At 58.7% G+C, this 23,718-nt stretch overlaps 11 protein-coding genes across 11 annotated transcripts, besides 1 other annotated feature; 6 read left to right on the top strand and 5 right to left on the bottom strand.

Annotated features, from left to right (window-relative positions):
* Positions 1 to 22: 22 nt before the first annotated feature.
* OT_ostta03g04690 (5-AMP-activated protein kinase, beta subunit,interaction domain) lies at positions 23 to 1,015 on the bottom strand (the record flags this gene model as incomplete). Its single annotated transcript, XM_022984874.1, has 2 exons — positions 23 to 677; positions 843 to 1,015. 2 exons carry the CDS (start codon positions 1,013 to 1,015, stop codon positions 23 to 25), a joined length of 828 nt encoding a protein of 275 aa, XP_022838596.1.
* A 226-nt stretch (positions 1,016 to 1,241) lies between these two features.
* OT_ostta03g04680 (Mitochondrial import inner membrane translocase subunit Tim50) lies at positions 1,242 to 2,303 on the top strand (the record flags this gene model as incomplete). Its single annotated transcript, XM_003078317.2, has 1 exon — positions 1,242 to 2,303. One exon carries the CDS (start codon positions 1,242 to 1,244, stop codon positions 2,301 to 2,303), a length of 1,062 nt encoding a protein of 353 aa, XP_003078365.2.
* A 283-nt stretch (positions 2,304 to 2,586) lies between these two features.
* On the top strand, positions 2,587 to 8,841 carry OT_ostta03g04670 (5-methyltetrahydrofolate--homocysteine methyltransferase; the record flags this gene model as incomplete). Its single annotated transcript, XM_022984873.1, has 1 exon — positions 2,587 to 8,841. The coding sequence occupies one exon, from the start codon at positions 2,587 to 2,589 to the stop codon at positions 8,839 to 8,841; it is 6,255 nt and encodes a 2,084-aa protein (XP_022838595.1).
* An 89-nt stretch (positions 8,842 to 8,930) lies between these two features.
* Positions 8,931 to 10,277, bottom strand: OT_ostta03g04660 (Putative E3 ubiquitin-protein ligase,makorin-related; the record flags this gene model as incomplete). Its single annotated transcript, XM_022984872.1, has 2 exons — positions 8,931 to 9,527; positions 9,687 to 10,277. The coding sequence occupies 2 exons, from the start codon at positions 10,275 to 10,277 to the stop codon at positions 8,931 to 8,933; spliced, it is 1,188 nt and encodes a 395-aa protein (XP_022838594.1).
* A 448-nt stretch (positions 10,278 to 10,725) lies between these two features.
* Positions 10,726 to 12,180, bottom strand: OT_ostta03g04650 (Ovarian tumour, otubain; the record flags this gene model as incomplete). The annotated part of the gene is made up of 2 exons (XM_022984871.1): positions 10,726 to 11,823; positions 12,061 to 12,180. The coding sequence occupies 2 exons, from the start codon at positions 12,178 to 12,180 to the stop codon at positions 10,726 to 10,728; spliced, it is 1,218 nt and encodes a 405-aa protein (XP_022838593.1).
* A 125-nt stretch (positions 12,181 to 12,305) lies between these two features.
* On the bottom strand, positions 12,306 to 13,223 carry OT_ostta03g04640 (DREV methyltransferase; the record flags this gene model as incomplete). The annotated part of the gene is made up of 1 exon (XM_003078312.1): positions 12,306 to 13,223. One exon carries the CDS (start codon positions 13,221 to 13,223, stop codon positions 12,306 to 12,308), a length of 918 nt encoding a protein of 305 aa, XP_003078360.1.
* Positions 13,224 to 13,370: 147 nt separating this feature from the next.
* Positions 13,371 to 14,345, top strand: OT_ostta03g04635 (hypothetical protein; the record flags this gene model as incomplete). Its single annotated transcript, XM_022984870.1, has 1 exon — positions 13,371 to 14,345. One exon carries the CDS (start codon positions 13,371 to 13,373, stop codon positions 14,343 to 14,345), a length of 975 nt encoding a protein of 324 aa, XP_022838592.1.
* Positions 14,346 to 15,079: 734 nt separating this feature from the next.
* Positions 15,080 to 16,867, top strand: OT_ostta03g04630 (CD36 antigen; the record flags this gene model as incomplete). Its single annotated transcript, XM_022984869.1, has 1 exon — positions 15,080 to 16,867. The coding sequence occupies one exon, from the start codon at positions 15,080 to 15,082 to the stop codon at positions 16,865 to 16,867; it is 1,788 nt and encodes a 595-aa protein (XP_022838591.1).
* Positions 16,868 to 17,231: 364 nt separating this feature from the next.
* OT_ostta03g04620 (6-phosphogluconate dehydrogenase,C-terminal-like) lies at positions 17,232 to 19,400 on the top strand (the record flags this gene model as incomplete). Its single annotated transcript, XM_022984868.1, has 1 exon — positions 17,232 to 19,400. One exon carries the CDS (start codon positions 17,232 to 17,234, stop codon positions 19,398 to 19,400), a length of 2,169 nt encoding a protein of 722 aa, XP_022838590.1.
* A 19-nt stretch (positions 19,401 to 19,419) lies between these two features.
* Positions 19,420 to 20,680, bottom strand: OT_ostta03g04610 (Protein of unknown function DUF92, TMEM19; the record flags this gene model as incomplete). Its single annotated transcript, XM_022984867.1, has 2 exons — positions 19,420 to 20,049; positions 20,318 to 20,680. The coding sequence occupies 2 exons, from the start codon at positions 20,678 to 20,680 to the stop codon at positions 19,420 to 19,422; spliced, it is 993 nt and encodes a 330-aa protein (XP_022838589.1).
* Positions 20,681 to 21,398: 718 nt separating this feature from the next.
* On the top strand, positions 21,399 to 23,144 carry OT_ostta03g04590 (Helicase, C-terminal; the record flags this gene model as incomplete). Its single annotated transcript, XM_022984866.1, has 1 exon — positions 21,399 to 23,144. The coding sequence occupies one exon, from the start codon at positions 21,399 to 21,401 to the stop codon at positions 23,142 to 23,144; it is 1,746 nt and encodes a 581-aa protein (XP_022838588.1).
* A 348-nt stretch (positions 23,145 to 23,492) lies between these two features.
* Positions 23,493 to 23,718: part of a sequence feature (OT_ostta03g04580) that runs on past the window's edge.

The raw sequence follows: 23,718 nt of genomic DNA, 5'->3' as shown, positions 1-23,718 counted from the left end.
TCTAGTGTTTTACAGCCTCAACCTATTGCGGCGGCATCGATTTCAAGTAGACGACCGTGATGTACTTCGAGCGATATCTATGCGTAGTGCCGAGCACCTGAACCCCACTATCCGCCTTGGTTCCGTCGCAATACGTGTGATTCAGCACCACGTGTTGCGGTCTAGGAAGGAGATTCGGCGCGTCGGGCACCATGGGCACGTTTAACAGAGTCATGTTCAACTGCGGCGGGATCGGCGGCGGATCCTTGGAGAAATCGTCGGAGTGAAACGGTGAGCAATCGTAACTCGCCGGCGGCGAGGCTGGAGCCGTGAACGCGTCGAGGCTATCCAAAATCTCCGGCACGTACTCCTGCACCTCGAGCACATTGTTCACGTTTCCCATTTCGTCGTACATCGTGGGCTGATCGGGCGCGTACTTCCACTGTCCATCCACTATGAATTTATACTGGTACACCCCCGGTCTAAGCGACATCACGATCGCAAACTCCCTGTTCCCGCTCTTGTGCAGCGTCTGCCTCGACTGCCAGTTGTCAAAGCTCCCCTCGACCTCCACGCTGTTCCCGCCTTGAGTCCAGTTGATCGCCACCGGCACGAGCGCCGGCTCCGTCGTCGCCCAATCCGGAAACCCCCCCCGAGCGCCGTCCTCCCCAGCCATGGGAACCGTCGGCGTCTGCGGCCTATCACACGCGCGTCACGATTCCCATCGTCAGTCGCTCGCGTTCGCTCGCTCGATTGTCCCGCTCAGCGTCTCGCGCGATCCAAACGATCCCTCCGACGCCGTCGACCATCCCCGTCGTTCGCTCGCCCGGGTGACGAGAATCAAAAACCATCGTCACACGCACCCGTACGACAGCGCGTCGCTCCCTCGCGCGTCATCGTTCGCGTCGTCGCGCGCGAACCCGCTCTCGTTGGACCTCGAGGATTCGCGTCCGTGCCCTCGTCCATCGCGCGATCGTCTCGCCCTGGACTCCGCGCCGTTCGCGCCGTGTTTAGATTTACCCTGCGCGTTGCCCATCGCGCGCGGTCGCCGCGAGCGCGGGCGCGACGCGGGCGTGTGCGGGGCGCGCGCGCGATGTTTTGTCGAGTGCAGCCGTTTCACGAGTCATGACTCGCGGATCAAGAGACTCGAGCTCGAGCGGCGCGCACTCGGCGCGCGTGCCGAGATTGCGCGTCGCCCCGCGCCCACGCCCGCGCGCGCGTCGAGGCGGGTCGACCGCGACTGTTTGAACGGTCCGTGCGCGATGCGTCGCGCGGCGCGGCGGTGCGCGAGCGCGCTGGCGGCGCGATCGGGACGAACGGCGCGATTGGCGAGCGAGCCGACGTGGATTCCCACTCGAGCGCTCGCGAGCGAGGCCGAGGGCGAGGCGGCGAAGACGGGGACGCTGAGTGATCGTCTCGGGACGGTGGCGCTCGTCGTGGGCACGCTCGCGGGGTCCGTGGTCGGGGCGTCGACGTACGCGAGCACGACGGAGGAGCTCAGGCGAGAGGTGGAGGCGAACGAGCACGTGCCGAAGGCGCTGAGAGAGACGCCGCTCGGGGGGGTGTACGGCGGGGCGATTGAGCGCCTGTTGGCGCTGCGGGAGTGGATGGACGATCAGTCACACAATTATCTGGATCCCATCAGCGATAAGCTGTTGCCCGATCACCCGCCGCAGGCGGAGTACATACCGCACACGCTGGTGTTAGACTTAGACGATACGCTGATCAATTCCAATTGGAAGCGCGAGCGAGGATGGAGGGTGTTCAAGCGACCCGGGGTGGACGGCTTCTTGGCACACATGGCGCAGTTTTACGAGATGGTGATTTTCACGGACCAGCTGATGACGTACGGCGACCCGATCATTGAACGGTTAGATCCGACGAGGTACGTCACCCATCGTCTCTACCGAGAGTCAGCGCAGTACAAAAACGGGGAGTATATCAGGGACCTGAGCAAACTGAATCGGGATATGGGGCAGATTTTGTACATTAGCAGTAAGCCGAGGAGCGCCGAGCTTCACCCCGCCAACGTCATACCGATCAAGCCGTGGACGTACGAGGACGGCTCCAAGGACACGGCGCTGTTGGATCTCATGCCCTTCCTCGAATCAATCGTTCGCCTGAACGTCCAGGATGTCCGTGTCGTCCTCGATTCGTACAAGAAGGAGATGTCGGCCACCGGGAAGGACATTCCAACAATTTTCCGCGAGCGCCAACTCGCGCTCCAGCGTCGACGCCGCGACAAGCTCGCGAATCAGACCAAGATGAGCCGCGGGTACGACGTGGGTAAACGTGCCCAACGCGAAGCCAGAGCCGCCGCGTAATCCCGAGTCTCCGCCGCTCGACGTAGCCAAAGTCTGAAATACAATCCACATCGACCAGTCGTAACTCCTCAAACTCCCTCCAAGATCAAACCTGTGCCAGTGTCCGGACGGCGGCGTCCGGATAATCGCTTTCTGTCGCCCCACCGCGCGCCTCGCGACGGGCGCGACGCACTGCGAAGTCGACGAACGCGTCGAGAGATTTCCTAAAAATCTCATCGCGCGCTCGAACGTCCCGTGTCGTGGTGAACGAAGCGCGAGTCCGCGTTCCCAGCGAACGGTCGCGATGCTCTCGCGTTCGGTCCTCCGCGTGTTCGACGCCCAAGAGCTTCGTTTGGCGTACGCGAGATGGCACAACGTCGCGAGAGTGGACGGGAAGCGAGGCGCGTTGATCGTTCTCACGATGTGGCCCTTGGCGGCGTTGTTCGCGGCGTTGTTCGTCGTGGCAACGCCGATCTTGGCGCCGATCGCGATGGTGACCGCGTTCGTATTGGAGCTCACTGGGGCAAAGGAGATGGAGGAGAAAGAGGTGAAGCGATACGGCGACGCGCCGTCGTATCACGAGCTCTACCCGCAGGTGAAGCCTAAGGGTGGGAGAGCGAACGCACCGAAGTACAAGGAGTTCGTCGACCCCATGAAGAAGAGCCCGGCGTTTGACGTCATTGAGGGTATCATGGCAAAACGCGTGATGGTGATTGACGGCGCCATGGGTACGGCAGTGCAGAGGTACAAGCTGACCGAGGATGACTTCCGAGGAGAGCGTTACAAGGAGCACACGCACGACTTGAAGGGGAACAACGACATTCTTGTGCTCACGAGGCCGGATGTGATTGGGGAGATCCACGAGGCGTATCTCGCAGCGGGCGCCGACATCATTGAGACGAACACCTTCTCTTCGACGATGATCGCCCAAGCCGACTACGAGCTCGATAAGAAGAACGAAGTGCGCGATATGAACATCGCTGCCGCTCGTTTGGCGAAGGCGGCGTGCGAGAAGTTTACGAAGCAGAACCCGGACAAGCCACGTTTTGCCGCCGGTGCCATTGGTCCGACAAACAGAACGCTTTCCGTGTCTCCATCAGTCGAGAACCCGGCGTTCCGCGCGTGCACGTTCGACGAAATTGTTGACGGCTACTATGATCAGATCGAAGCGCTCGTGGAAGGTGGTGTTGACATGCTTTTGGTCGAAACCATCTTTGACACCCTCAACGCGAAGGCTGCGATTTTTGCCATTGAGAAATTCTTTGACGCGTACGGCACTCGCTTGCCGCTCTTCGTGTCCGGTACCATCGTCGACAACTCTGGTCGTACGTTGTCTGGCCAGACGAACGAGGCGTTCTGGAACTCTGTGATGCACGCCAAGCCGATGGCCATTGGCTTGAACTGTGCTCTCGGTGCCAAGGATATGGTCCCGTACATCGAGAACCTGAGTAAGTGCGCCGACTGCTGGGTGTTTGCGTACCCGAACGCTGGTTTGCCGAACGCCATGGGCGGTTACGACCAAAAGGGTGCCGAAATGGCCGAAGACTGCCGCGTTTTCCTCGAGAAGGGTCTGTTGAACGGCATCGGTGGTTGCTGCGGAACTACGGATGAGCACATCGGTGCCTTGGCGGACATGGTGGCGCCGTACACGCCGCGTAAGAAGCATGGCATCCCGGATATCATGCGTCTTTCTGGCCTTGAGCCGTTTAACTACTCGCCGGACGAGAAGGATTACCGCAAGACGTTCATCAACCTCGGTGAGCGATGCAACGTTGCTGGCTCGACCATCTTCAAGAAGGCCATTGTTGACGGTGATTTTGAGAAGGCTCTTGCGATCGCCCTCAAGCAAGTCGAAAACGGTGCTCACGTGATTGACATCAACATGGATGACGGCTTGATCGATGGTGAGTCGGCAATGACCCGCTTCGTCAACTTGCTCGTCTCTGAGCCGGATGCCTCCAAGGTTCCGTTCATGATCGACTCTTCGAAGTTTCATGTTGTCGAGGCTGGACTCAAGTGCAGCCAAGGCAAGTGCATCATGAACTCCATCTCCCTCAAGGGTGGCGAGGAGGAGTTCTTGAAGCACGCGCGTATTGTCAAGCGCCACGGCGCCGCTGTTGTTGTGATGGCCTTTGACGAGGCAGGGCAGGCGGCGACTGAGGCAGAGAAGATTCGCATTTGTTGCCGTGCGTACAAGCTGTTGGTCGAGGAAGTTGGTTTCAACCCGCAGGACATCATCTTTGACCCGAACATTCTCACGATTGGTACGGGAATGGAAGAACACAACAACTACGCCGTTGACTTCATCAACGCCACGCGTGAGATCAAGCGACTCTGCCCGGGTTGCAAGATCAGTGGTGGCGTGTCCAACTTGGCATTCTCCTTCCGTGGCAACGAGCCCGTCCGCCGCGCTTTCCACAGCGCTTTCTTGTACCACGCGTGCAAGGCTGGCATGGACATGGGTATCGTGAACGCAGCGCAAGTCGAGGAAGATGAATACACAAAGATTGACAAGGAGCTGCTCGAGTATGTCGAGGATGTCCTCTTGAACCGTTGCACAAACGCCACTGAGCGCATGCTCGAGTTCGCGGCCACGCTTGACCCGAAGTCCAAGCCTACTCAGCTTCGCAGACTCGGTGCCGAGCCGCCGGCTCCAAAGTTCGAGGCCCAGCCGAAGCAAAACTATTCGTCAGAGAATAAGATCGCGCCGAAGAAGGCGTCCGAACTTCTTCCGGTTCCGACTTACAAGGAGTTCGTCGACCCCATGAAGAAGAGCCCGGCGTTTGACGTCATTGAGGGTATCATGGCAAAACGCGTGATGGTGATTGACGGCGCCATGGGTACGGCAGTGCAGAGGTACAAGCTGACCGAGGATGACTTCCGAGGAGAGCGTTACAAGGAGCACACGCACGACTTGAAGGGGAACAACGACATTCTTGTGCTCACGAGGCCGGATGTGATTGGGGAGATCCACGAGGCGTATCTCGCAGCGGGCGCCGACATCATTGAGACGAACACCTTCTCTTCGACGATGATCGCCCAAGCCGACTACGAGCTCGATAAGAAGAACGAAGTGCGCGATATGAACATCGCTGCCGCTCGTTTGGCGAAGGCGGCGTGCGAGAAGTTTACGAAGCAGAACCCGGACAAGCCACGTTTTGCCGCCGGTGCCATTGGTCCGACAAACAGAACGCTTTCCGTGTCTCCATCAGTCGAGAACCCGGCGTTCCGCGCGTGCACGTTCGACGAAATTGTTGACGGCTACTATGATCAGATCGAAGCGCTCGTGGAAGGTGGTGTTGACATGCTTTTGGTCGAAACCATCTTTGACACCCTCAACGCGAAGGCTGCGATTTTTGCCATTGAGAAATTCTTTGACGCGTACGGCACTCGCTTGCCGCTCTTCGTGTCCGGTACCATCGTCGACAACTCTGGTCGTACGTTGTCTGGCCAGACGAACGAGGCGTTCTGGAACTCTGTGATGCACGCCAAGCCGATGGCCATTGGCTTGAACTGTGCTCTCGGTGCCAAGGATATGGTCCCGTACATCGAGAACCTGAGTAAGTGCGCCGACTGCTGGGTGTTTGCGTACCCGAACGCTGGTTTGCCGAACGCCATGGGCGGTTACGACCAAAAGGGTGCCGAAATGGCCGAAGACTGCCGCGTTTTCCTCGAGAAGGGTCTGTTGAACGGCATCGGTGGTTGCTGCGGAACTACGGATGAGCACATCGGTGCCTTGGCGGACATGGTGGCGCCGTACACGCCGCGTAAGAAGCATGGCATCCCGGATATCATGCGTCTTTCTGGCCTTGAGCCGTTTAACTACTCGCCGGACGAGAAGGATTACCGCAAGACGTTCATCAACCTCGGTGAGCGATGCAACGTTGCTGGCTCGACCATCTTCAAGAAGGCCATTGTTGACGGTGATTTTGAGAAGGCTCTTGCGATCGCCCTCAAGCAAGTCGAAAACGGTGCTCACGTGATTGACATCAACATGGATGACGGCTTGATCGATGGTGAGTCGGCAATGACCCGCTTCGTCAACTTGCTCGTCTCTGAGCCGGATGCCTCCAAGGTTCCGTTCATGATCGACTCTTCGAAGTTTCATGTTGTCGAGGCTGGACTCAAGTGCAGCCAAGGCAAGTGCATCATGAACTCCATCTCCCTCAAGGGTGGCGAGGAGGAGTTCTTGAAGCACGCGCGTATTGTCAAGCGCCACGGCGCCGCTGTTGTTGTGATGGCCTTTGACGAGGCAGGGCAGGCGGCGACTGAGGCAGAGAAGATTCGCATTTGTTGCCGTGCGTACAAGCTGTTGGTCGAGGAAGTTGGTTTCAACCCGCAGGACATCATCTTTGACCCGAACATTCTCACGATTGGTACGGGAATGGAAGAACACAACAACTACGCCGTTGACTTCATCAACGCCACGCGTGAGATCAAGCGACTCTGCCCGGGTTGCAAGATCAGTGGTGGCGTGTCCAACTTGGCATTCTCCTTCCGTGGCAACGAGCCCGTCCGCCGCGCTTTCCACAGCGCTTTCTTGTACCACGCGTGCAAGGCTGGCATGGACATGGGTATCGTGAACGCAGCGCAAGTCGAGGAAGATGAATACACAAAGATTGACAAGGAGCTGCTCGAGTATGTCGAGGATGTCCTCTTGAACCGTTGCACAAACGCCACTGAGCGCATGCTCGAGTTCGCGGCCACGCTTGACCCGAAGTCCAAGCCCACCGAGCTTCGCAAGAAGGGTGTGGCGGCGACATCTAAGAAGACGGCTGGATCTGGCAAGGAGTGGCGCAACCAGCCAGCGGAGAAGCGTCTCGAGTACGCTCTCATCAAGGGTATTGATGAGTTCTGCATTGCTGACACTGAGGAGTGCCGCATCGGCGGCAAGTACTCGTCGTGCTTGGAGGTCATCGAAGGTCCCCTCATGGACGGCATGAACATCGTTGGTGACCTCTTCGGTGCTGGTAAGATGTTCTTGCCACAAGTCATCAAGTCTGCTCGTGTGATGAAGAAGGCTGTCGGTCACCTCATCCCCTTCATGGATGCCGAGAAGGCCGCCACCGGTAGCACGGAGGCGAGTACCGCCGGCACGTTCTTGATCGCCACTGTAAAGGGTGACGTCCACGACATCGGTAAAAACATCGTCGCCGTCGTCCTGGGTTGCAATAACTTCAAGGTTGTTGATATCGGTGTCATGTGCCCATGTGAAAAGATCCTCGATGCCGTCGTGGAACACAAAGCAGATATCTTGGGTTTGTCCGGTCTTATCACACCGTCGCTGGATGAAATGGTTACTGTTGCGAAGGAGATGGAGAAGCGCGGAATGAAGCTTCCGCTTCTAATTGGTGGAGCGACGACTTCAAAGATGCACACTGCTGTGAAGCTCACGCCAAACTACTCGGGTGGTGTCATTCACGTTCTGGACGCCTCTCGTGCCGTCCCGGTCGCTCAGACGCTGTTGGACGACAGGAAGAACGTTGATTTCCTTGATGACATCAATGAGACGTATGCTGAGATGCGTGAAGAGTTCTACGCCGGTTTGGAGGATCGTAAGTACTTGACCCTTGAGAAGGCTCGGGCGACTGTCCAACCTGTGGATTTCACCGTGGCACCGAACATCCCGGTCACGCCGAAGTTCTGCGGTGCAAAATCTGTCGAAGTCTCGATCGATGACGTTCTCCCGTACATCGACTGGAACCCGTTCTTCCAAGTTTGGCAGCTTCGCGGTCGTTACCCGAACCGCGGCTACCCAAAGATTTTCAACGATGAAACCGTTGGCAGTGAGGCGAAGAAGCTCTTCAACGAGGCCAACGCAATGATTCAAAAGATCAAGGAAAATAAGCGACTCACGTTGAAGGGCATCTACGGGTTCTATCCGGCGAACTCAGTCGGCGACGACATCGTCGTCTACACGGATGAGACCAGATCGACGCCACAGCACACCTTCTTCACGCTTCGTCAACAAGCCGAGAAGGACACGGACGAGCCGTACATGGCGCTCAGCGACTTTATCGCGCCCAAGTCCAGCGGCGTGAAGGACTACCTCGGCATGTTCGTTTGCTCTGCCGGTTTTGGCCTCGACGAGCTCACCGCCGAGTACAAGGCGGCGAACGATGATTACTCGTACATCATGGCTGAAGCCTTGGCTGATCGTCTCGCCGAAGCCTTCGCGGAATTGCTTCATGAACAAGTTCGTAAGGATCACTGGGGCTACGCCAAGGATGAAGCGTTCTCGTGTGACGATTTACTCAAGGTTAAGTACCAAGGGATCCGTCCGGCGCCGGGCTACCCGTCTCAACCGGACCACACTGAGAAAGCCACGATGTGGGACTTGATGAAGGTCAAGGAGGAGATCGGCGTCGAGCTCACGGAAACGTTTGCCATGCTTCCGTCGGCGTCAGTTTCCGGCCTTTATTTCGCAGGTGCGTGCTCTCAGTACTTCAACGTCGGTAAGATCACCGCCGATCAAGTCACCGAGTACGCTGATCGTAAGAAGATGGACCTATCGGAGGCGCAACGTTGGCTCGGACCCAACTTGAGCTATGAACCTTAGAAGCAGCGTATTTACTTAGTCTATTTCTTTTTAAAAGCCTCAAGTCCTTTGAATTGTAAGAATTTCGTATTACATTGATCCATTCCGTGTCATCGCAGTCGTCTCGATGTCTGAAGGAAATCGCTCAATCGAACGGGGGTGATGATGTTCAGACTACCATCCGCGGCGGTGCTCTTTCTCACGTTGCTCTCCTCCAGTTCCCCGGTCGCCCTGTACCGATGCTCGTAAAAGCACGACGTCCCGAACGGGCACGTACCGTCGCCACCATCAAAGAAACGGCACGGAATCTTCTTCATGCGCGCGAGATACGCCTCCGTCATCTCCTTCTTCTCATCCGCGTTGCGTGGCCACGTCGTCGCGGGCGTGATGAAATGGGACGTCACGCGGCAGATTGGACACATACGCGCCTGTTCATTCGACGACGCCGACGCCTCGGAGCCGCGCTGCGTGCCACCCTGTCGCCATCCGCGAATACATCCCAGGCAGAATATGTGATCGCACGCGTTGAGCAAACCGAATCGTCGGTCGGCCAAGCGAGGGCGTTGGGCAACCACCTCTAAACACACGGCGCATTCCAGATTGGCGGACGCCGCGACGCGCTCATCCTCTTCGTCTCCCCCGATCGAGAGCTCCTCGAGAGCGACATCATCGATGTTGTCGAACGCTTCATCATCGTTCATCGTGCCCTACGAGCGAAAGCACCGCGTTAGACCATCTGTTATTCGTCGAAACGTCGAAATTACAAACCAATCATCGTCAAAGAACCGTGGTAGTCGTGAAATCATCGCGCGTCGCGCTGTAAGGTACAACAATGCATCGAGTGAAGAAATGTATTTTTAACGCACCGAGTGCTCCTGGGTCTGCAGATACGCCCCCGCTTCGCCCGAGAGCTCGACGAACTGTCCATTTTCGTCGTAGAACCCCCACGCGTCGCCCCCATCCGGCTCCCCCGGCGTCTCGCTCGTGAGTCCCAAGAGATCATCCTCATCCGGTAACTGCGCCGCCAAAAACTCCCGCGCCCCGTCACCTTCGTCATCAAACGACACCCAGTTCCCGTGTTCGTCCACGTACCCCCACTCCTCCTCTCCGTCGTCCATCGGTCCCGCGTTCGCCCCGTCCCGTCCCGCGCCGCGCCCGCCGCGCCAACCCGTCGTCCCCCCCGCGGTCCCGATCCCCCCCATCGGCGCGTACGCCGCCGCGTTCGCTCGCATCCCCCCCCCCCGATCGTTCCCACGCCCATCGTCGTGCGCGTATCGACACCGATCACCGAACGTGCACCCGTTCGCGCTCGCGAAGAATTTACACCGCTCGCGAGAATGCCCACCGTCCACGCGCGCGCTCGCGACGTCCGACCCTCCGTCGTCGTGGGCGAACCGACACCGCGCGCCGTTGCGACAGGCACCGACGAGGAAGAATTTACACGTCTCGTGCGTCATCGCGCGCGGCGCGCCCGGACGTCGCGCCCGACGGCGTCGGCGTCGGCGTGGATGACGTCGCCGTCGCGCGGGGCGGTCGCGTCGGCACGTATGCGTGCTTTTGTGTCGTACTGTGACCTTCGTGTACGCGATCTCGCTCGACGGTGTCCCGCGCGCGTGCGTCGGCGATGGTCGACGTATGCGTACACTATGTAGACTACATCGCGAGGGGTCGCGCGCCCGAGCGCGCGCCGAGCAGGACGCGGACAGTGATGTTGCAATACTACAAAGTTGAAAGTACTCGGGCGCGCGCGCGAGTGCGGCGGGTGCGGGGGCGTTTTCGGTGTCACGCATCCACAATTGGGGGACGGTTTCCACGCGTCGCGGACGCGGTGCGTGACTGTACGATGATCCGATACCAGTGGAAGAGAGAAACGCCGCGGTATCTATTGATTTTAAGTTTCTATCGCTAGATTCCGTACAGGGAGTTGTAGTGCACCTCGGCCCAGAAGGAGATCCAGCACACGCGGGACGAGCGCTGCTCCCGCGGTTGAATCTCGACGATGAAGTTGTCCTTGTAGGAAGAGATTACGCACATGCGGACGCCGTAGGCGTCGGCGGCGGCCTGTAGGGTGATGTGGTCACCCCAACACCCGTCTTTGCGCATCGCCTCGACGTAGGCATCGTAATCCTCGGGAACGTAGGGCGAGTAGTCCTCGGCTCTTCGCCGAAGTTGGTTGATGACGACGACGCGACACTCGGCGTGTCGCTCCTGGTCGCGGAAGAGTTGATCGGCAATGGCTCGGAACTGACAGTTCCCATCGCCTCGTACGACCTTTTCGCGGAGATTATAGAGTTTTAGTCGAGTGTCGAGACGCGTGTGATCGGTCGCCGCCTCGTCCGTGGACGGAACCTGCACGACAACTTTGGGCTGAAAATCCACGCTCGAGGCGTTGTACATGATGCCCTCTGGGAACGGCACGCCGTCCTCATTCGGCGGCGGCGGTGGCGGTGGAGGAAGAAGCGAGTGCGCATGCCTCGTCGACGGTACCCCCGGTGCTGACGGCGCCGCCTCTCCGACCGAACTCGCGTTTGTCTTGCCGGTTGGATGCGCCGCCGCCAATCGAGCCGCCAACTCCGTCGCACTCGCGCTCGGCAAGTTCGCCCCGAAGAGCGAGTGTCTCGACCCCGCCGCGTCGCTGATCATGCCCGTACCCAACGACACACGAGTGGACGTCTTCGTCCCCGTCGACGCGCCTGCGTTCCGCTCGGTCTCTACGCGTCCCTCCACCGCCGCCGCCACTCGGACTTTCTGCGCCTCTGCCGAACTTGCCACCGCCGTCGCTCGCGCCCGATACGCCTCCGCCTCGGTATCGATCATCGGTTTCAACACTTCCATCTCTCTCAGCGCCTCCTCGCACCGCGTCTTTTCTCGTCGCACCCTCTCGCCGTGTCGCCGGTCCTCCCACTCCCCGTGCTCCGCCATCGTATCCAGCACTACAGACGCGTACGCGTAGAGCAACCGATACAACTGCGGTAAGTTCTCCTCCGCCCTATAAATCTTTGCCTGCGCGCGATCGATCGTAACCGTTTCGTTGTCGTCAGTGTCCCGTTCGACGTGGCCGTCCGTACTTTCCGAGCCGAGTCGCCCGTCACGGTCGCGTCCCGGTCGCTCGCCGCGAACTCAGAATTCATCCAAATGTCTCCCTCAGCGTCCGCGCACCGGGTCCGCGAACGAACCGACTACCCCAGTCGATGACGCGACCCGACACCGGCGTCATCGCGCGCGACATCCGAGCCCCACCTGCGTGTACACGTGCTCGGCTGTTCGAAAATAGACGTCCAAAGAGACTCTCTGGTCCACGACTTGTCTTCGAACGCTCGCGCGTAACTCGCGCGTCGAGGGCGGCGTGATGACTCGCATTGCGCGTGTGTGCCCTCTACTGCGTCGTCGTCGACGGGCTTGATGGCTCGCGAGACGCGGAGTGAGGGACGAGGGGTGAATGAATGAGAATAATCACAATCTAGTTAGAAACGTAACCGGACGGGTCACGGCGGCGCGCGAAGGACGAAGACGGCGTCGTCGAGGACGTAGGCGTCGTACAGATGATCGCCCTCTGATATGTAGGGAACTCGGGATAAGGTGACGAGGTCGAAGCCGAGCGGTGCGATGAGCTCGGTCCAGAGCGCGTCGACGCCGGATTCCCAGGAACCGGCGCTCGGGACGTCGAGACGCTCGTCGGGTTGAGACCTCGTCCCATCGGCGTTCTCGACAAAGGGACGAAATGGGACGACTATGGCGAGGATTAATATCCCCGTCTTTGCCTTCAAAGCCCGTTTTAAATCCCTCAACAACGCTCTCGGCGATCGCACCCTATCGCACAGGTTGAGCGCCGCGACGACGTCGAAACCGTCCTCGCTCACATCCCCACCTCGCGCCCTCGTCTCGCGTACCACGTTCTCCACCGTGTCGCTCTCCAAAACCACGTCGAAACCCTTTTCTCTCAACCTTGACGCCATCCCGGGCGAGCTCTCCGTCGCGCACGTCCCCGCGAACCTCCTCGCCAGCGTCCGCGTGACCTCGCCCTCGCCCGCGCCGACGTCCAAGAACCATCCTCCACCCGCACCCTCCCCGCACGCCCGCATCAACGTCTCCACGTGCGCATCACTGAACACGAACATCTTCCCTCGCCCTAAGATCGCGTTCGCCTCCGTCAACGACATCGTCCGCCGCAGCTCGGTGCACTTTCTCGCCAACCGCTCGCACTCGTCCCGTCCCCGCGCTCGCGCTCTGTTCAGGAACTCCACGCTCTCGGAATCTAGAGACAATCGAACAAACTTCTCTCTGAGCGCCGAAGACGCGAGAGAGTCGACGTCGGCGTCGTACGGGAGCGCCCGCTCGTCGAACACGGCATCGCAGTGCGCGCAACGAATCCTCAACGCGCTCGTTCGTTCTTCGCTCGCCATCGCCCTGGTGGCCGTGCCCGCGCGCGCGCGCGTGGGTTCTTTCGAACGAGCGCGTCGCACCGGGCCCGGGGCCACCGCGCGCGACGAGGTTGAGCGAAGCGAAGGCGCGAAGCGCATCGAACTGACGCCAGAAATCCACTCGCGAGCATGACGCGTCGGCGCGCGCGTCGCGACGCGCCCGCGATCGCGCTCGGCGTCGTGGGCGTCTTCGGCGCGGTCGCGGGCGCGCGCGCGGCGCTCGTGGAGGTGCGCGCGCGCGAGCGTGTAGGAATCAAACAGACACTGAGCGATGATCTCAAAGAGAGAGAACTCTCTTCGCGCGACGCGCGCTCGAACGTGGGCGTGACGTACGCGGACGTGGACGCGGACGACGTACTCGCGCGTGCGCTGGGTGTGACTTCGAGCGCGTCGAGGACGGACGAGGCGGGTGCGGAGTTGACGCTCGCCGCGCGGGCGCGCGGCAGTTTGGGCGGAGACGGGTTCGGACGAGCGATGCGACGGATTCGAGGGAGTGATGTCGTCGATGGTGGAGTTGATGAAAGTGCAATGCGCGTGTGGATGTTCGCCCCGAACGGCCGCGGTGGAAGAGGGGCGGCGAAAGCGATCGCGGCGAGTGGGCGACGGGCTTTCGTGGGACCCGAGTGCGAGCGCGAGCTCGCGCTGAGCGGGATGAAGGAGGGCGAAAACGTGGTGTTCGACGCCGAACCTTTGGCGGCGTACCTTCGAGAGCGCGCAGGGACGAAGGAGGGGACGCTGCGAGGGGTGGTGATGACGTGTGGAGATGAAGACAGGACTCCTCAAAACGCGGCGGAAGCGTTCGCCAAAGATTTGGAAACGATTGAGCGCGCCGGCGTGCCTGCGGTCGGAATTCTTTTCGACGAGGAGTCCATTAGAGCTGGTGCCACATCACGACCCTCGACAGGTCGCTCGCTTCTCGCGTCCGATGCCTCCAGCGACCAGGAGTGCGGTTTCTTGTGCGAGACTCAAGTCCAGGTCATAACGGGCGTCGTCATCTTCTGGGGATTGCTCTTGACCCTCGTGTACGGCTGGGGACTAATGACAGATTTAGACACGCCTACGGTATTCGCCAAACCGGACGATTCGCGCGCGAACCAGGACTGATAATGACATTTGAAGTGACATGTAACAATTGAAAGAGTTTACATTCGACAAAGAACACACCCTCGCGTGAGCCAATAATAGAAGCCTCAGACCGCGACTCGATGACGTCCGAGTACGACTCCTTGGAGAAAATCGAGGTCGATGAAACGAGTACGGCACCGACCAAGGTGCTGACCACGTATGGCGGCGTCGACTCGAGCACGAAGAACTATTTCTTTCAGGTGCGTCTCTTCATTTTTTGACCAACCCGAGCCAATACTCACTCTATCGACAGATTGTTCTAGCTGCGTCGATCTTACTTCTCATTATCAGCCTTCCCTTGGCGTTTGTCTACGTTCCCGCTCTTAGCACCACCTCGGATTACAAGATCGTTCGGGGAGACAAGTGCTGGGCATCCAAGACGACCACCTGCGATAACCATCTCAACACGTATGTTTATTTCTGGAACGTTACAAACCCGAGCCAAGTTCTTGCCGGTACCCATGCTCCAAATCTCGACGAAGTCGGACCGTACGTCCTGACGAACACTGTGAACAAGCGCCAGAACATCACGTTCTCTAGCGATGAATCGGAGGTGTCGTTTGTCTCTACGCTGTATGCTCAGCCAGATACCGGAAGTTTCTGCCCGGGATGCGCATTGAGTGACGAGGTACGAATCTATCGAACTATGCGGACTTGTCGACGATTTAACTTTTTTCGTCCAGATCGTGTCTTTCAATCTCGCGTACGTTGGAATGGTGAAGACCGTGGGGAGCGAGACAAATATCCTCGCGTTGTCCTTGCCGAAGACGCTCTCAGGATTGGTAGCCGGGATTGCCCAGCTCTTCGGTGGGATGGCGAACGACCCAACCCTTAGTGCCGCGTTCCCAAACCTCGTCGTCGCTGCTCAAGGAGGCGTCACCGCGCTTCAAGCGTTGGCTTTGGAGCAGATGTTCACCCTGAGTCCTCTGGGTGGTATGTCTGTCACCGAGCTGACTGCCATCGGTGTCCCACCATCTCTCCTCACCGGCTTCCCTTACGTCCCAGAGTACGCGTCGTGGGCCGCTGCTAGCGCCTCACTCCCAGTATCTTCAGTCTCTATTCCGACCCCGACGTCTACCGCGATGTATGTTTCCGTCGTGAATGACGACACAGGTGAGACGGCCGCTGGGACATTGGCCGCGAGTTCCACATCACTCGCCGCGTCGCTTTCAATTCCTCCATTTCAAGCCCAACTTTGGCAAGGATTTCTGCAGCACGCCATGACGACATACGGAAAAGATGCGTTCACTGCGATGCTCGGGCCAACATTGGGTGCGAATTCGAGCGGAATTTTGATCAAGCGTACCGTACAAGAGTGGATCTTTGGATACGAAGATCCCGTCGTGTCGCCGACATATCCCGCTGGAGACCCCCGAAGAATCATTCGCTCTGTGACGAAGATTCGAGACGCACGCACGATCCATAACGATCATGTCCCGTGGAACTTGACAGATACAAGCACCTGGGCTCACAGTTATGGATCGACTCCTTATCACGTCGCCACCGGCGTGGGCGCTCCGCGCGACGCGACAAAAATTTTGAGTCGTTCCGACGGCTCAGGCCCGGTGATCTATCCTCACACCGGTCACGTTGAAAGCGTTCTCGGTAAGGACATAGCAACCGGGCAGTATCACGATATTAAGAAAACTGGGGTTTCGGTCGACGTAAAGGCTTGGGCTGATTTCGGCATGGGACTTGATCTCAAGCGCTCGTTGACGCTTCGTCATCGCCCTGGCCGAGCTGTCCAGAAGAATGACAAGGTCTCTGTCGAGATCTTCGGTGTCGCCCATGAGGAATTTATGTCGTGCCCAGTGAATCAGACCGCGTGCGGACGCAATGCCAACTTCTACGGGATATTCAACGTGAGTGGTTTCGAGCTCGTTCCGAGCGTGTACACTCTCCCTCACGGACATCGAGCGGACCCACGCCTTTTCGGCGGGTACGTCGATCCGACGTCGAGTGCTTCTCCGTTCTCGCCAAACCCGGCGAAACACGACATTGAGTTCTCTATCTATGAGCACACCGGGAATACGTTCGGCATGCGGGTCCCCATCCAACAAAACTTCAAGATTGACCGCACGGACCTCTTCTTCACCACTCTCTGGTCTGGCGCCGCGATGGGAGACCATTTCTACGTCCCAATCTCGTGGACCAGTCTCGAGTACGACGTCGGAGACGACGTGTACGACTCCATCAAGGACACCGTCACCCACATCGAGCTCCTCGTTGCGACGTGGACGTACATCTGTCCCGCTCTATGCTTCATGGGCATCCTATTCAGCGGCGTCACGCTCTACGTCAGGCGAGCCCTCAATCGAAGACTCGTGGACAACGACCGTCGCGAGCGCGAGACCACGAGGGACGACTCTCACGCGATAGGTTCTTATCGCGAGAAGACCCTCGTGTCGTCGCTCCGCAAGAAGCACGCTGAGCTCCTCGACGAGAGCTCTCGACGGTCCGACGAGGCACCGGCTTCGCCCGACGTCGCCGACGCCGTGTGATTCCACACCGTCAGTCATCCATCGCCGCACCCCGAGCGGTCGCACCGATCGTAATCTATATACTTCGATCGCGCTACCGCTCCATCCGCACCTCATTTGGTTCACGGAACTCGATGTCGCCTTCCCCTCCTCCCGTCGCTCGCTGGCGCCGTCCCCGTCCAACTGTCTCGTCACCACTTGATCGTCCCCCACACGTCGACCCCCTTCGTTCGTCCCGCGCGTTCGAACGTCTCTTGCGCGCACAAACGCTCGCCGACTCCTTCATCGATTCCACCGCGTGAACCGCGCGTGCGGGACGTCGCGCACGGACGACAAAGAAACTGAATTCGGAATTTCCGCGAGGTCAACCAACCAACGAACAATCATGCCCGGCGTCACGTCCTCCGTGCGCGACGGCGTGTGCGTCATCGAGATGTCGAACCCACCAGTGAATGCGCTCGCTCTGCCCGTGCTCGAGGGGCTGGAGAAGGCGCTGAAAGAGGCGCAGGGCGATGGACGGGTGAAGGCGATCGTGATTAAAGGCGCCGGCGGCAAGTTTAGCGGCGGATTCGACATCGGTCACCTGCGAAAATCGACCCAGGGGGCGCCTGCGAGCGATGTTGGAGAATTTAACGCAATTTTGTGCACCTTGGCGGAAGGTGGGGCGAAACCGTGCGTGGCGGCGATCGAAAACTTGGCGTTGGGTGGCGGATTGGAGGTCGCCATGTCGTGCGCGGCGCGGGTGGCGACCCCGGGGGCGCAGTTGGGGCTTCCGGAGCTTCAGTTGGGGGTCATTCCTGGGTTCGGGGGAACGCAACGATTGCCAAGACTGGTCGGATTGGAGAAATCGCTAGAGATGATGCTCAAGAGCAAGTCGATCAAGGCGGAGGAGGCGCTCAAACTTGGTTTGGTTGATAAAATCGTCGACCCGGCGAACGCAGTGAACGCGGCGTGCGAGCTCGCCAAGTCGATTGCGAGCGGCTCAACGAAGCGAGAACTCTCCATGTATCGGAAAGATAAACTTCCGGATCCGAAAACAGCGCAGGCGATTCTGAAAGAGGCCGGGAAGAAGGCAAAACATGTTCAGTCTGTGATGCCTCACGTGGCCCTCTGTGTGGATGCCGTCGCAGTCGGGATCACCGAAGGACCGGAGGCGGGATTGCAACGCGAGGCCGTGAACTTTAAGAAGGCGGTGTCTTCTCCGGCTGCGAAGGGTTTAGTGCACTTCTTCTTCGCTCAGCGTGCAACGAACATCGTACCTGGAGTGACAGATGGCGGTCTCAAGCCTCGAGTGATGAAATCTGTCGGCGTTGTGGGAGGAGGATTGATGGGAAGTGGAATCGCCACCGCTTGCTTACTCGCTGGTATCGGAGTCGTTCTGAAGGAAATCAAGCAAGAGTTCCTCGACGCTGGCGTTGGGCGTATCCAGTCCAACTTGGCGAGTATGGTTCGAAAAGGACGGATGACTGAAGACAAGGCTCGGAAGCTCATGTCCCTCGTCAAGCCGACCCTCTCGGATGACGACTTCCGTCAATGTGACATGGTCATCGAAGCTGTCATCGAGAACTTGGACCTTAAGCAGAAGATATTCTGCAACTTGGAGAAGATTTGCAGGCCCGACTGCATTCTGAGCACGAACACGAGCACAATCGACATCACAAAGATCGCCACCAAGATGAAGAATCCGGAACGTATCGTCGGCGCTCACTTCTTTTCTCCGGCGCACGTCATGCAACTTTTCGAGATTATTCGCACGAAAGACACACCGTCGCAAATTTTGGTCGACACATTGGGACTGAGCAAGCAAATCAGGAAGACTCCTGTCGTTGTCGGCAATTGTACCGGTTTCGCAGTGAACCGCGTGTTCTTCCCTTACACGATGAGCGCCACTGCTCTGGTGGACATTGGGTGCGATCCATACGCCATCGACCGTGCAATTATGATGTTTGGCATGCCCATGGGACCGTTCAGACTCGGTGACTTGGTCGGACACGATGTGGGTGTTCATGTCGGGAAAAATTTCATCGACGATTTCCCAGATAGAGTCTATCAATCTCCCCTCATCCCTTCTCTTCTCGCGAGTAAAAGACTTGGTGAGAAGAGTGGGGCTGGGTTCTACAAGTACGATAACAAGCGTCGGGCTACCCCGGATCCCGAGGGCGTTGAGGGTCTCATTGCGGCCTCTCGGGCTCAGACCCGACTCCCTCTTGATGGTTCTTCAATCCCGAACGGGTTGACCCCGCAAGAGATCGCCGAGATGATCTTCTTCCCCGTTGTCAACGAGGCTTGTAGAGTTTTAGACGAAGGTATCGTCGTGAAGGCTGGCGATATCGACACGGCATCCATCTTAGGTATGGGTTTCCCCGCATTCCGAGGAGGCATCGTTCACTGGGGCGACTCCGTCGGAGCCGCCGTCATCGCAACAAAGCTCAGAACTTGGGCGACCCGATACGGTGGACTTTACCAACCGTGTCCTTACTTGGAGAACTGCGCAATTCAGGGACGAACGCTGGCCCAGGGTCCGCTGGACACGAAACTTAAGTCTAGATTGTAAACCATACTAACGGGTCGATTTACAGTCGAGCAATCGATCCTATCGCTATCGCGACAAACGCGGCGACAGTGATCTGTATTCCGTTCACGATGTCATTCGTGAGCCAATCGTACCCTTCTTTTCCTTGTACCGCGGCTCCGAGCATGCTCTCGAACGTGTTCGCGACGAAAGCTGCAAAAATGCACACGCCTACCGACCCGATGTTGGGGAGCTGACCGACGACAACGCTCAGCGCCGCAAAAAGACCCGACATCCCAATCCCAGCAAGCGTACCTTCCACGCTCACGGCCCCCTCCGTGCCTCTGGGAACGAGTTTGAACGGTGGAGTGCTCATATACGTCGTTTTGCCGTACGCCTTACCGATCTCACTAGCAGTGGTGTCGCTAAGTTTGCTACAAAAGCTGGCGACAAATCCAAGCTGCCACAGGTCAGCTGACACTGGTGTCAGCCCAGACACGGCGGCGATAGCACACAAGATACCCGCCGCCCCACTTCCCCACACACTCCCTGGTCCCCGTAGTCCCCCTCTTGCCTCCGCAATTCCCTCCGCTTGCTTCTGCTTCAGTCGAACTTTGGTCACCGCGCTGCCAACGATGAAGTACGCGCACACAAGAACGTACCCGCCGAGCCCAAACGCCGCCATGACAACCTACTTGGGCGCGCGAGAAGCGAGTTAGTCGTGAGAAATATACAACACCGCGCCTCTTCGCCGTCGACTCGATCGATCTGGGATCAGATTGAAAACTTATGTCCATACTCGCTCACGGAGCGGCCGTCGCTGGGCCAACGATGTCGACACGCGTTGCGCGCGCTCAGAAGTATCTGTATTCTGTCATCACCTCCCAAATCCGAATCGAACGACCGCGAAGAACACCAGGATGTAATTATTCGTCGAAAACGCGTCGTTTTCGACGCACCGTGCCCAGGAACCACGAGTGCGCGACACCCGCGAGCGTCAATCCAAGTCGAAGCACGCTGAATCCACCGATGAACACCGATGTGTTCGCCACCGTGGCGGCCGTCAATCCCGGCGATGGCTTCATAGCGAATGCCTTCACCATATCAATCGCGGTCGACGGGTCGAAAGCCGCAACGGAGACGCGCGAGGGCGCTCGAGGGTGACGAAATCGCGCGCAGAGACAACGACCCACGATTTCGCCGCATTGACGACGTCCCACCGTGCGCGGCCGCGCATCGTCCCTCGGTTTCTCGACAGCGCCCGAGAGATGACTCGTTTCCACGCTCGTGATCGCGCGCGCCAGTCCTGAGGTCGACCGCATCGCGCGCGGCGTCGACGAACGTCTCCGCGCGCGCGTTTCCAGGAAATAAAAAGCGCGGCGTCGATCGGTCTTCACCGATCTTCCCTTTCCGCTCGATCGGCGCTTCGATAGGTGCGATGCGATCGTTCGAAACGTACACTGATCGAGACACCCCACCGATGGAGCACCGATCGGAACGAAAAGGCCAACATCGACCGGTGGTACTAGTATCGGTCCATGGGACTCGATCGGCCCATCGCGCCGAAAGGGTCATCGAAAGGGTCATCGAAAGGGTCATCACGAGGGTCATCGAAACGGTCATCGAAAGGGTCATCGAAATAGTCATCGAAATGGTCATCGAAAGCGTCACTGAAAGGGCCATCATGAGGGTCATCGAAAGGGTCATCGAAAGGGTCATCGAAAGGGTCATCGAAAGGGTCATTGAAAGGGTGTCATCGAAAGGGTCATCGAAAGGGTCATCAAGAGGGTCATCGAAAGGGTGCTCGAAAGGGTCATCGAAAGGGTCATCGAAAGGGTCATCAAGAGGGTCATCGAAAAGGTCATCGAAGACGTCGTCGATCGATGCGCTCGGCGACCGCGCGCGCGGCCGCGTCCTCGACCGTCCTCGCGTGCGTTTCGTCCCCTTTCGACATCGAACCCGTGTCCACCGATCGCACCGATCGACCCCGACCGCCGACGCCGATCGAGCGACGTCGACGCGTCGGGGCGACGCGAGACGATGTCGCGGGTGGCCCTCGACGCGGGCGCGCGCGCGTTCGCGCTCGCGCGCGCGTCGGGACGTCGAGTCGACCGCGGTGCGCCGCGGGATCGCCGCGACGCGCGCGCGAGGGCGTCGTACGCGCCCAGGGGCGAGGACGAGGGCGGTGAGGAGGCGGGCGCGGGACCGTCCGGGGCGGGGGATTCTCCCGCGTTCTCGCTCGCTGACGTCGAGGCGACCGAGGATGAGAACGCGTTGACGACGATGCTCAATCGTGCGATATTTGTGGAGGATTACGAGCTCGCGGGTAAGGCGAGCGAAAAGTTGAAGGCGCTGCAAGGGATGACGGATGCGCGAGAGCAACTCTTGGACTGGCGCTCGCTCGGCTTGGCGAACTGGATCGCGAGTCGAGCGGAGGATCTAGGGTTCAGGTATCCGACGGCGATACAGCGGCGAGCGGCGTTGGCGATGATGACGGTGAACGATATCGTGATATCGAGTCAGACGGGAAGCGGGAAGACGCTCGCGTACCTGATGCCGAGCGTCGACGGGTTGAACTTTGTCGGACGGGGAATGCTGCAGATGGTGGTGATCGTCCCGACGCGAGAGCTGGTGGTTCAGAATTGCATGTTGATATGGCGGATCCTCGGTGGGAATGTGAGTAAGGCTCGACCCGGGGACACGGCGAACATGTATCGATACATCGGCCCGCGTGGGGTCAAGGTGAGAGGCGTCTTCGACATGGAGAAGCACGTGAGGAACCCCGATCCAGATATTGCCGTCGCGGAGATCGTCGTGGGAACGCCCGAGGAATTACGGTTTCTCAAACTTCAAGGCGATCTTGAGGTGGATCTGGCGCAGTTTCTCATCGCGGACGAGGCGGATGTACTTTTTGAGAAACACCCGGAAGCAATGGCAGAGCTCCTGAAGCCGTCCCCGTACGAGCCCGTGATGGACGATCGGTGCGTATGCCTGAGTGGGGTAGCGCTGTCGAAAGAATTAGTGAAGAGTTGCACGGAACAGAAGCTCATGAAAGATCCGATTTGGATCACAACCGGGGGAGGATTGAGGGTTCCTCCTGGTATTTCGCATCGAATGATTGTCGTGAAGGACAGAGCGCGCAAGCTCATCGCGCTCACTCGCCAGCTTCGCAAGGATCTCGAGGAGGCAGGTCAAGATTCTCCACCCCCGCGTACGTTTATATTCGTTCCGAACAGCGAGGCTGCGAGAGTCACCGCCGCTCCGGTCCGAAAGGCGCTCTGGGGCGAACACAAGCTTTTGATGCTCCTCCCGGAGGGCATCGAGGCGCTCCGAGTGGTGCAAGATTTCAAGGATAATAAGGCGAGCATCTTAGTTTGCACGGCAGAAAGCGAGCGCGGGTTGGATATGCCGAATATTCAGTACATATACAGCCTCGACGCCCCGTCTACTAGTAGCTATTTACATCGGGCCGGTCGATGCGGTCGTCTCGGATCTACAACTCCCGGAGTGGTGACATCCGTGGTGAGCGAGGACGAACTCAAAGCGCTCAAGCAGGCATACGTCGATCTCGAAATAAATGAAGTCATCGAGCTCGAAGAGCTCCCGGCGCGGGAGTTCGAAACGGAGGAAGAGACCCGGCAGGCCCTCTTGGATGACCTCTTCTTCCTCATGGAGACCAATGCTGATGTCGTCAACTCCCTGGAACAAATCTTCGATAAGAGCGGGGATCAGGACGAGGATTTGTACGGCGAGGATGCCGACGCAGACGAGGACGATGGAGATTGATTGTAAACCGAATTATCCGGGTCCTGCTTGTCCACTTTTCATGACATTTTTCCACATGACTCTGGACGACGGTTCCGTTCATTTACCAGTGACTAGTAGCCAGAGCTCTTCTCTGAGGCCTTGGGACTGTTGATATCTCGTCACGACTGCGCGTCGTGACCAACGTTAGACTCTAAACCTAGTAATTGTCACCCATCGTAACACTGATGGATGTTGCGACGCACCGCCCGCGTGATGCACCGTCAACGCTCCGCGCTCCGTCTTAACTGCACAACCATGCTCGCGCGCGTCCCGCGCGTGCGCCCGCGCCCTTTCCACCCCTCCGCCTCCCGTGCGCTCGCTCGCGCCATGCGTACGAACGCCATCGACGCTCATGTCCACGTCTGGCCGTCGGAAAAGACGCACGCGTACGACGACGGCAAAACACCGCCGTGTCCCGGGTCGAGTGATGAGTTGATTGAAATCATGAACGCCAACGCCGTGCGCGCCGCGCTAATCGTGCAGCCGATAAATTTAGGGTTCGACCATACCTACGTCGCGACCGCGATCGATTCGCATCCCGGGCGATTCATCG

Source organism: Ostreococcus tauri, assembly GCF_000214015.3.
Source record: "Ostreococcus tauri WGS project CAID00000000 data, contig chromosome 03, whole genome shotgun sequence".
Lineage (NCBI taxonomy): Eukaryota > Viridiplantae > Chlorophyta > Mamiellophyceae > Mamiellales > Bathycoccaceae > Ostreococcus > Ostreococcus tauri.
This window is presented reverse-complemented; position numbering and strand designations above follow the sequence as displayed.